Source organism: Somniosus microcephalus, chromosome 31 (assembly GCF_052327205.1).
Source record: "Somniosus microcephalus isolate GS21.2 chromosome 31, FLI_Smic_1.0, whole genome shotgun sequence".
Lineage (NCBI taxonomy): Eukaryota > Metazoa > Chordata > Chondrichthyes > Squaliformes > Somniosidae > Somniosus > Somniosus microcephalus.
The window spans coordinates 30,270,947-30,280,669 of record NC_141017.1 but is presented as its reverse complement, the minus strand read 5'-3'; the positions used below and the strand labels follow the sequence as shown (position 1 = coordinate 30,280,669).

Genomic DNA, 9,723 nt, shown 5'->3' with positions numbered 1-9,723 from the left:
CTTTCTTGCTTCAAATAAATGTGTTTCATTTACTTTCCTTTATGTAGCTTCTTTCTGATTATTTTGTTCCACCGCCGTCTCCTCTTTCTGTCTCTTTTTCTATTTCACTTTCCCTGCTTTCTCACTATCTCTCTTGCTTTCTGTTTCTTATTACGTGCAATTATCCTCTTTTTTTTCCCCCCCTCTCCACTTAATCCCTCATTTTCTGTTCAATGTTTCTAATTTCTGGTCTTATTTCTTTATCTCCCTTTCTATTTGTCTTTCTTTTTTCTCCCTCCCTCCCTCTTTCCATACAATCCAAAAAGGATAAAAAGGGAACCATCCTTGATCGAGGTGATTAGCTGGTAAACAGCCAATGGCAACCTCAGCAAGGGGGGGGGGGGGGGGGGGCACCTAGCCTTGGCAAGCATTAATAAGCTCCTGAGTTCTTAAATCCCTTTCACTGGGAGGGACCTGGGGAAATCATCAGCTCCAGCTATCAGAGGACAGCCAGTCATTACACAGCCTGCAAGAGTCAGAGGAATGCTCCTGAACAGCAGACCGCTCAGAACACAGACTCGTCATTGAGCATCTGAGAGGACTTGCTTACCCAGTGGCTGAATATGCCCAGGAGGGGGACTTAGCCTTTTCATCTCGCTACCAAAAATATGAAGCAAGGCGGGATCCAAGCAAACCGCGCACAAATCTTCACCTTGTAAAACGAGCTCGGCTGCGCGCTTCGGCATCTGGGATCAGGGATCATTTTACTTCCCACATCCCACTTGCAGCATTTTGAAACCAAAACACCCGCGGCTCTCTGTTGCAAATTCAAATCGACGTCTCGACCAATTTTCAGCCATGGACCAAGAGTCGACGCTGCTGGCAGGCAACGCTACCAACTTTACAGGCGCACTGGGCCATGCGTTTCAGTACTCGCTCTCTTCCGGCAATGTGCTCTACAATGACTATAAACCCCCGCAGAGAGAGCTGATCCCTTTGCCCAAGGCGGTGCTCTACCTACTCATGGCCGCCCTGGTGGTGGTGGCTGTGGCTTATGCCATCGTGGGGCATTTCATTAAAGATCTTGCACACGACGTTGCAGGTGAGTTCCTATCAACCTTCGCCATTTAAGGTTGGGTGGGTGATGTGTTCTTTGCACTTGCAACTTTAAGTTATTAGCGGGGGTGGGGGGGCGGGGAGGAGAGTCAAGGAGACAAATGGTGAAGATGAATTTCCTTTGTAAGTTTGTTTCAGCATAGTGTAGAGTGTCTTTTAACTGAATATTAAGCATTGAATCCCCTAAAATCAACTAAGGGATTGAAGTCAAAGAGTGATCGTCAGTCTGTTTAACTCTCTCCTTTCTAATCGCTCTCCGCCACGGTCTGAGACTCCAGCGCAGGACCGAGGGACTGCTGCAGTGTCAGAGGTGGTGGATGAGGTGTTAAACTGAGGTCCCATCTGTCTGCTCAGGTAGACCTTAAAAAAAGGTCTTGCGGTACTGTTTTGAAGAGCAAGGTGGTCTTCGCTGGTGCCCTGGCTAACACTGTTCCCTCAACCACCACCAAAAACACATATTAACCTGCCCGTTATTTCATTACTGCACAAGATCACTGCCGTGTTTGCCTACAGAGGAAACAGTTCATACACCCCAAAAAAGCGAGTCACTGTATTGACATGAGGAGCTGTAAAAATCCAAGTACTTAACTATTTGTAACCCAGCGTGTGCAAGTTTGATTTCCTTGCTCGAAACCAAATCTGCTTTGTAGACTTAATCAGCCTAGTCGACTGGGGATCCCCGATTTTGCTGATGTGATCAGTAAGCCCCCCGGATTAACGGCTGTATCTGTTACTGATACAGCTCCCTCAATCTGCTGGGCTCAGTAACTCCGAGCTAGGCTCCTCACACCGTCCGGACAAAACCCAATGGACGACAGATTATAAATTAAGATGGGTCTTGTGAGGAGCTGAGAGCAGGGAGACACTTTGGGAGTAACAGGCAGAGAAAGCAAAGGGTGCCTGCTTAAGCACAATGCAGATATCACTTTCAGTTGACGTTTGGTCACTGAGGACAGAGTCAATAGAGAATGTGACTTCAATATTTGGTTCGAATTGTCTCCTGAAGGTGTGACCCTTGCTGAGGTACAGTTGCACGGGGGGGTGGGTGGGGCTAGTCTCATCCAAACTTCTAGACTTTGAATAAATCGGCAGGCTACTTGACCATGGGGACCATCACAGTTGGAGCCCGCTCCTGTTCCAACTTGCTGTCCTGACTCGAACACAACCCACTTCCCTAGCCCCAGGAGGCTGTGGCCAATGGTGCCTTACCTACCACTGCCTCAGCAGAGACCAGGCAATCGAACCAGAGGACCCCTCCCCGGTCCCTACAGCACAGAATCAGACGGGGGAACATGCATGTATCCATCAGTCCCTAAGCTAACCTTTTTTAAGACCAAGTAAATGTAAGTAGGCACATCCTGAACTCAAGTAGAGGCCTACTGCTCTGAGCAGTGCTAGGAGAGATCAGCAATGGTTGCGGTCATCTAACGCAGAAAGGACCATGGATTAACTGAACTCTTGGCGCTCCAGGCCCCTGCACTGCAACACACTGGGGTGGGGGGGGAGCGCATTTACCCAGGGGGAGGGGAGGGGGAATATTACTTTAGAAGGATGATCTGCTGAGCAGGATTATTCAGTCAACAGGCTGCTCGCTTTTAATAGCAGCATACTTATCAAGGAGCTTGGCTGACCAGTACTTAATCCATGTTCAAACTAAAAGCGTCCCAGATCACAGTCCGTTTAATAGAAGTGGGGGCTTAATCACCTCGCCGTTGGGAGCCTGTTATCATTCAGTATTACGTTTGAGCAATAAAATGACGCTCGTTGTGCAAATGTATTGTTTGCACTGCACAGGGACCACACTAAGTGATTACATACATGCACAAACACACACACACAACACTTGCTAATCCCAGTTAGCATTGATCAGAACTCAAGAGCAGTTAGTCGCTAATTGACCTTAGGATGTGCCGGTTTACATTAATCAGATGTTATGGTCTTAAAAAGGGACACCCCAATTACACACAGCGCCACCCGAGCAGCAGAATAATACATCCGTGCGTCACATGGCACAGCGCTCCAGCGGTTATAGGGCGGTGCTGCCTCAGACTTGGCCTGAGCAACTCCACGGGAGATCAGCTGCATTGAATTATTTTATCTTATAAAACCTTCGCTCCTAAATGGCCTGACAGCAGCAAAATGTGATTTATTTCAATGTGATGCGCTATTTCGGATATCTAGCTATCCAACTGCAATGCGATGGGCAAATTCTGAATCTTCAGAATTGAAAAGGAAATATACGCTGTAATTAATGTTATCCGAACTTTTAATTATCGGATGACCAGGCTCAGACTGGTCAATCTGTAAGTAAGGAAGATCCCAGCAAATTGGGATGGGGGCGATGCTGGCAAAGGCCGCATTGATTGTCCATCCTTAGTTGCCCCGAGGTGTTGGTGGGACCTCTTTGTGCACCACTGGCAGCAGAGGAGATTTACAGGAAACTCTCGATTTACTGGCACCTAAATAACCGGAAATCTCTGTTAACTGGCAAAATTCAGGAGTAGGTTCAGGTAAGTTTTACTTCATATTAGTGGCCGTTCCTGGATCTGTGGCTATGTAACTGGGGTTCGTGCACTTGTTGCTAAGCAACAGGGACGCTTGGTCTGCGGCCGGAGTTCCTGCACATGTTGCTAAGCAACAGGGAAGCCTGGATTTGTTGCTGTGTACAGGGCTCTCGTACCTTTTAACTATACCTCTCCGTAATCCGGACTTTTTGATAAACCGGCACCACGCCGGTCCCGTCGGTGCCGGATAATAAAGAGTTTTCTGTACTAGAAATGGTACCAGGGATGAGGGACTTCAGTTATGTGGAGAGACTGAAGAAACTGGGGTTGTTCTCCTTACAGCAGAGAAGGTTAAGGTGTTGAAAATTATGAAGGGTTTTGATAGTAAAAATATTTCCACTGGTAGGAGGGTCAGTAACCAGGGGACACAGGTTTAAGATAATTGGCAAAAGAACCAGAGGTGGGGTAGAAAGGAGATGAGAACATTTTTATGCAGAAAGTTGTTGTGAATACACTGCTTGAAAGGGTGGTGGAAGCAGATTCAATAGCGAATTGGATAAATACTTGAAGAGGAAAAATATGGAGGGATATGGGGAAAGGGCAGGGGAAACAGAAACATAGAAGATGGGAGCAGGAGTAGGCCATTCGGCCCCTCGGGCCTGTTCCGCCATTTAATGAGATCATGACTGATCATCCAAATTCAGTACCCTGTCCCTGCTTTCTCCCCATATCCCTTGATCCCTTTAGCCTTAAGAAATATATCTAACTCCTTCTTGAATATATTTAATGAATTGGCCTCCACTGCCTTCTCTGGTAGAGAATTCCACAGGTTCACCACTCTCTGGGTGAAGAAATTCCTCCTCATCTCAGTCCTAAATGACTTACCCCTTATCCTTAGAATGTGACCCCTGGTTCTGGACTCGCCCGCCATCGGGAACATCCTTCCTGCATCTAGTCCTGTTAGAATTTTATAAGTTTCAATGAGCTCCCCTCTCATTCTTCTAAACTCTAGCGAATATAAGCCTAATCGACCCAATCTCTCCTCATATGTCATTCCTGCCATCCCAGCTATCAGTCTGGTGAATCTTCACTGCACTCTCTCCATGGCAAGAACATCCTTCTTCAGATAAGGTGACCAAAACTGCACACAATACTCAAGGTGTGGTCTCACCAAGGCCCTATACAACTGCAGCAAGACATCCTTGCTCCTGTACTCGAATCCTCTCGCTACGAAGGCCAACATACCATTTGCCTTCTTAACCACCTGCTGCACTTGCATGCTTACCTTCAGCGACTGGTGCACAAGGACACCCAGGTCTCATTGCACTTCCCCTTTTCCCAATCTATTGCCGTTCAGATAATAATCTGTCTTCCTGTTTTTGCCACCGAAGTGGATAACCTCGCATTTATCCACATTATACTGCATTTGCCATGCATCTGCCCAATCACCCAACCTGTCCAAATCATACTGGAGCTTCTCTACATCCTCCTCACGCCCGCCCAGCTTTGTGTCATCTGCAAATTTGGAGATATTACATCTAGTTCCCTCATCTAGATCATTTATATATATTGTGAATAGCTGGGGTCCAAGCACCGATCCCTGCGGTACCCCATTAGTCACTGCCTGCCACTCGGAAAAAAAAACGTTTATTCCAACTCTTTGTTTCCTGTCTGCCAACCAGTTCTCTATCCAAGACAGTACCTTACCCCCAATCCTGTGTGCTTTAACTTTGCATGCTAATCTCTTATGCGGGACCTTATCGAAAGCCTTCTGAAAGTCCAAATACACCACATCCACTGGTTCTCCCTCATCTATTCTACCAGTTACATCCTCAAAAAATTCCAGATTAGTCAAGCATGATTTACCTTTTGTAAATCCATGTTGACTTTGTCTGATCCTGTCACTGTTTTCCAAGTGCTCTGCTATTACATCTTTTATAATGGACTCTAGCATTTTCCCCACTACCGATGTCAGACTTACCGGTCTATAATTCCCCGTTTTCTCTCTACCACCTTGTTTAAATAGTGGGGTTACGTTAGCAATCCTCCAATCCATGGGAACTGTTCCAGAGTCTATAGAATTTGGGAAGATTACCAGCAATGCATCTACTATTTCTCGGAATGGGACTAATTGGATAGTTCTACCAAAGAGCTGTCACAGGCATGATGGGCCAATGGCCTTTATTGCAAGGGGGAGGGAGTATAAAAGCAGGGAAGTCTTGCTACAACTGTACAGGGCATTGGTGAGACCACACCAGGAGTACTGTGTACAGTTTTGGTCTCCTTATTTAAGGAAGGATATACTTGCATTGGAGGCAGTTCAGAGAAGGTTCACTAGGTTGATCCCTGAGTTGAAGGGGTTGTCTTATGAGGAATGGTTGAGCCTATACTCACTGAGTTTAGAAGAATGAGAGGTACAGGAAACTTTCGTTTAACCGGAGGTTAAATGTCCGGAAAGCTCTATCTACCGGCAAAATTCAGGAGCCGTTTCCTATAAGTTTTTTTTACTTCTCGTTGCTTTTTTTTTCCCAGTCAGGCTCTGCAAGGTCTAGCTGAAGCTGTTGCTTAGCTACAGAGACGCTTTTAAAGCTGCGGCCGACTGTTTTGAAGCTGTTGCTAAGCAACAGGGTTTGTTGATTCACACTGAGCTCAAAAGCTCCGTATGTTTTAACATTAGCGCTGGTTTCTACGGCAGTTTTGATGGTACGGCACCAGCTCGGTCCCGTCAGTGCCGGATACCAGAAAGTTTCCTGTAATCTTATTGAAACATAAGATTCTGAGGGGGCTCGACAGGGTAGATGTAGGGAGGATGTTTCACCTTGTGGGGGAATCTAGAACCAGGGGGCATAGTTTCAGAATAAAGGGTCGCCCATTTAAAACGGAGATGAGGAGGAATTTCTTCTCTCAGAGGGTCGTGAATCTTTGGAATTCTCTCCCCCAGAGAGCTGTGGAGGCGGAGTCAGTGAATATATTCAAGGCGGAGCTAGACTTGTGAAAAACAGGGTAATCAAGGGTTACGGGGAGCGAGCGGGCAGGGAAGTGGAGTTGAGGCCAAGATCAGATCAGCCATGATCTTATTGAATGACGGAGCAGGCTCGAGGGGCCGAATGGCCTACTCCTGCTCTTATTTCTTACGTTCTTAGCTATATCATTCTATAATTCCAAGTGATTCATTTGTAGAATACACATCCGCTTTAAGTAAGTTGTATTCATTTCAAATGTTTTTCCCCCCCCTGCCCCCCACCCGATAGATTGCATATTTGGCCCGAAGGAGCAGGAAAGTGGGACTGGCGGTGACCTGAAGTGCATCACACCTGCAACGCCCTTGTACCCGTTCCAGGACCAGCAGGAAGTCCACATCCCAGAAGAGGAGACTCTGCATCTACCGCAGGAGACATGACTTTAGCAACGGGAATACGGGGGATGGATTCACTGAAGGAGACGACGAACAGCAAAGGACTCATCCCATCATTAATACCAACCGAACCTATCAAACTGCAACAGCTGAGCGGTTTTATTGTAGCTGATAATTTGCCAACAAAAATTGGTCAAATTCGCTTGCAACATTTTCACTCCACGGAATATATAAATCCTTAATGCATTTCCCGAGCTAGCAGAAGCCAAATAAATAATTGAATATGTATATATAAATAAAGAGAGAGGCAGGAAATGACAGTAACCATTATACACACAACTTCTGGCCAACACACTTGTGAATAAACTGATAAGAAGTCAAGGATAAAGAAAGGCCGCTCAACAACTTGCATTGATGTCGTACAACGTCCCAAGGTGCTTCACAGGAGCATTATCGGACGAATTTACCCTCCAATACCCGTCAGGCTAGAATCCAACTGTGTTTTGAATGTCCCTACAGTCCGTGTCTCTACTTCCCTGCCTGCCCGACTATTCCAGATATTTATTACCCTTTGTATGAAGCAGTTCTTTCTACATTTATTTTTCACTAGTTTATACTTAAAACCATTGGTTCTAATATTCTGCCTTATTTAAAAGTAATATTCAGAATTTAAATAATATTTTATATACTTCAGCAAGGTTTCCCTTTGATTGCAGCCTCGAGTGAAGACAAGAGATTAGCATTAATCTTTCCTCGCAGGCTCATCCCTTTCACACTTGGGATCATTTCTCGCTGCTACTGTCTGTGCACCTACCCTCAACACTAGCACACCCCCTGAACATCTGAATTACCGGTAAATTCCGTTTGCTTCACGCAAATGTTCTAGGTTTTTGTGTTTGAAATTTGAGCCGTTTCCACGTACAGCGCGGACATTAATCGGGGAGTCTCAATGCAACTCAACCGGCGGCACTCAGTGCAGCGTGAAAAAGGCGATGATTTGTCACTGGATTATGCTGGTAAAGGGAAGCTGTACTTAAAAAACTGCTGAAACCCCTCATAAACTTGGACGCGTGATTTAGTGTGGCACAACATCCTGCGAATTCCTACTTACCGCGAGCTGCCCTTCCCGACTGTTGCGATTATGTATGGACATCCTGGAGACATCTTCCGAGATGCACTTGTTCACATTCCCAGAGATGTCCTTTATTAAACATTCTTGCTCTGCAATACTTATGCTGTATATCAGTCTGTATAGATTCAATGTCATTGAAACTTATAAAATTCAGTTGGGTGATTGGGCAGAAACATGGCAAATGCACTATAATGTGGATAAATGTGAGGTTATCCACTTTGGTGGCAAAAACAGGAAGGCAGAATATTATTTGAATGGCAATAGGTTGGGAGAAGGGGGAGTGCAACAAGACCTGGGTGTTCTTGTGCACCAGTCGCTGAAGGTAAGCATGCAGGTGCAGCAGGCGGTTAAGAAGGCAAATGGTATGTTGGCCTTCGTAGCAAGAGGGTTCGAGTACAGGCGCAAGGACGTCTTGCTGCAGAGAGACTGGGCAGATTGGGTTTGTTTTCCTTGGAGCAGAGGAGGCTGAGGGGGGACATGATTGAGGTGTACAAAATTATGAGGGGCATAGATAGGATGGATGCTGAGGAGCTTTTTCCCTTAGTAGAGGGGTCAATAACTAGGGGGCATAGATTCAAGGTAAAGGGCGGGAGGTTTAGAGGGGATTTGAGAAAGAACTTTTTCACCCAGAGGGTGGTTGGAGTCTGGAACTCACTGCCTGAAAGGGTTGTGGAGGCAGAAACCCTCACAACATTTAAGAAGCATTTGGATGAGCACTTGAAATGCCATAGCATACAAGGCTACGGACCAAATGCTGGAATATGGGATTAGATTAGACAGGGCTTGATGGCCGGCGCGGACACGATGGGCCGAAGGGCCTCTATCCGTGCTGTATTACTCTATGACTCTATGACTAGTTGTACAGGGCCTTGGTGAGACCGCACCTTGAGTATTGTGTGCAGTTTTGGTCACCTATCTGAGGAAGGATGTTCTTGCCATGGAAGGAGTGCAGCGAAGATTCACCAGGCTGATACCTGGGATGGCAGGAATGACATATGAGGAGAGATTGTATCGATTGGGCTTATACTCACTGGAATTTAGAAGATTGAGAGGGGATCTCATCGAACCCTATAAAATTCTGTTAGGCCTGGACAGACTAGATGCAGGAAGGATGTTCCCGATGGTCGGGGAGTCCAGAACCAGGGGTCACAGTCTAAGGATAAGGGGTAAGCCATTTAGGACTGAAATGAGAAATTTCTTCACCCAGAGAGTGGTGAACTTGTGGAATTCTCTACCACAGAAGGCAGTAGAGGCCATGATCGCATTGAATGGCGGAGCAGGCTCGAGGGGCCGAATGGCCTACTCCTGCTCCTATCTTCTATGTTTCTACAAAGAAAAAAACATGTACATCGATGCTCAGTCTTGAACAGTCCCAAGTGTAAAATTTTGCAGCGTGGGAGTCCTCGATTTCAGCCAACCATAGTTATTCGGATTGCAGCGCCTCCTCTTCCTACAGTGCACTCTCACCCCAGCTGGCATGGGTGGATGATTGCCAACTGTCCCAATCAATGGGAGGGTGACCATTCGAGGGCGGCCCCGCAGGTGGCAAGTTTGCTGCTCGGTCCGCTCCCATGCCTAGACCCGTGAAAGCCACACAATTAACGGGGACCTCTGCGGTAAATGGCGTCCCAAGCCGC

General features: G+C 46.5%; 1 protein-coding gene across 1 annotated transcript; it reads left to right on the top strand.

The window, feature by feature from the left end:
* The first annotated feature begins 388 nt into the window (after positions 1-388).
* On the top strand, positions 389-8,176 carry LOC147097689 (small integral membrane protein 44-like). Its single transcript, XM_085971700.1, has 2 exons — positions 389-1,081; positions 6,851-8,176. The coding sequence occupies exons 1-2, from the start codon at positions 838-840 to the stop codon at positions 6,997-6,999; spliced, it is 393 nt and encodes a 130-aa protein (XP_085827826.1). The 5' UTR covers positions 389-837; the 3' UTR covers positions 7,000-8,176.
* The last annotated feature ends 1,547 nt before the right edge of the window (positions 8,177-9,723 follow it).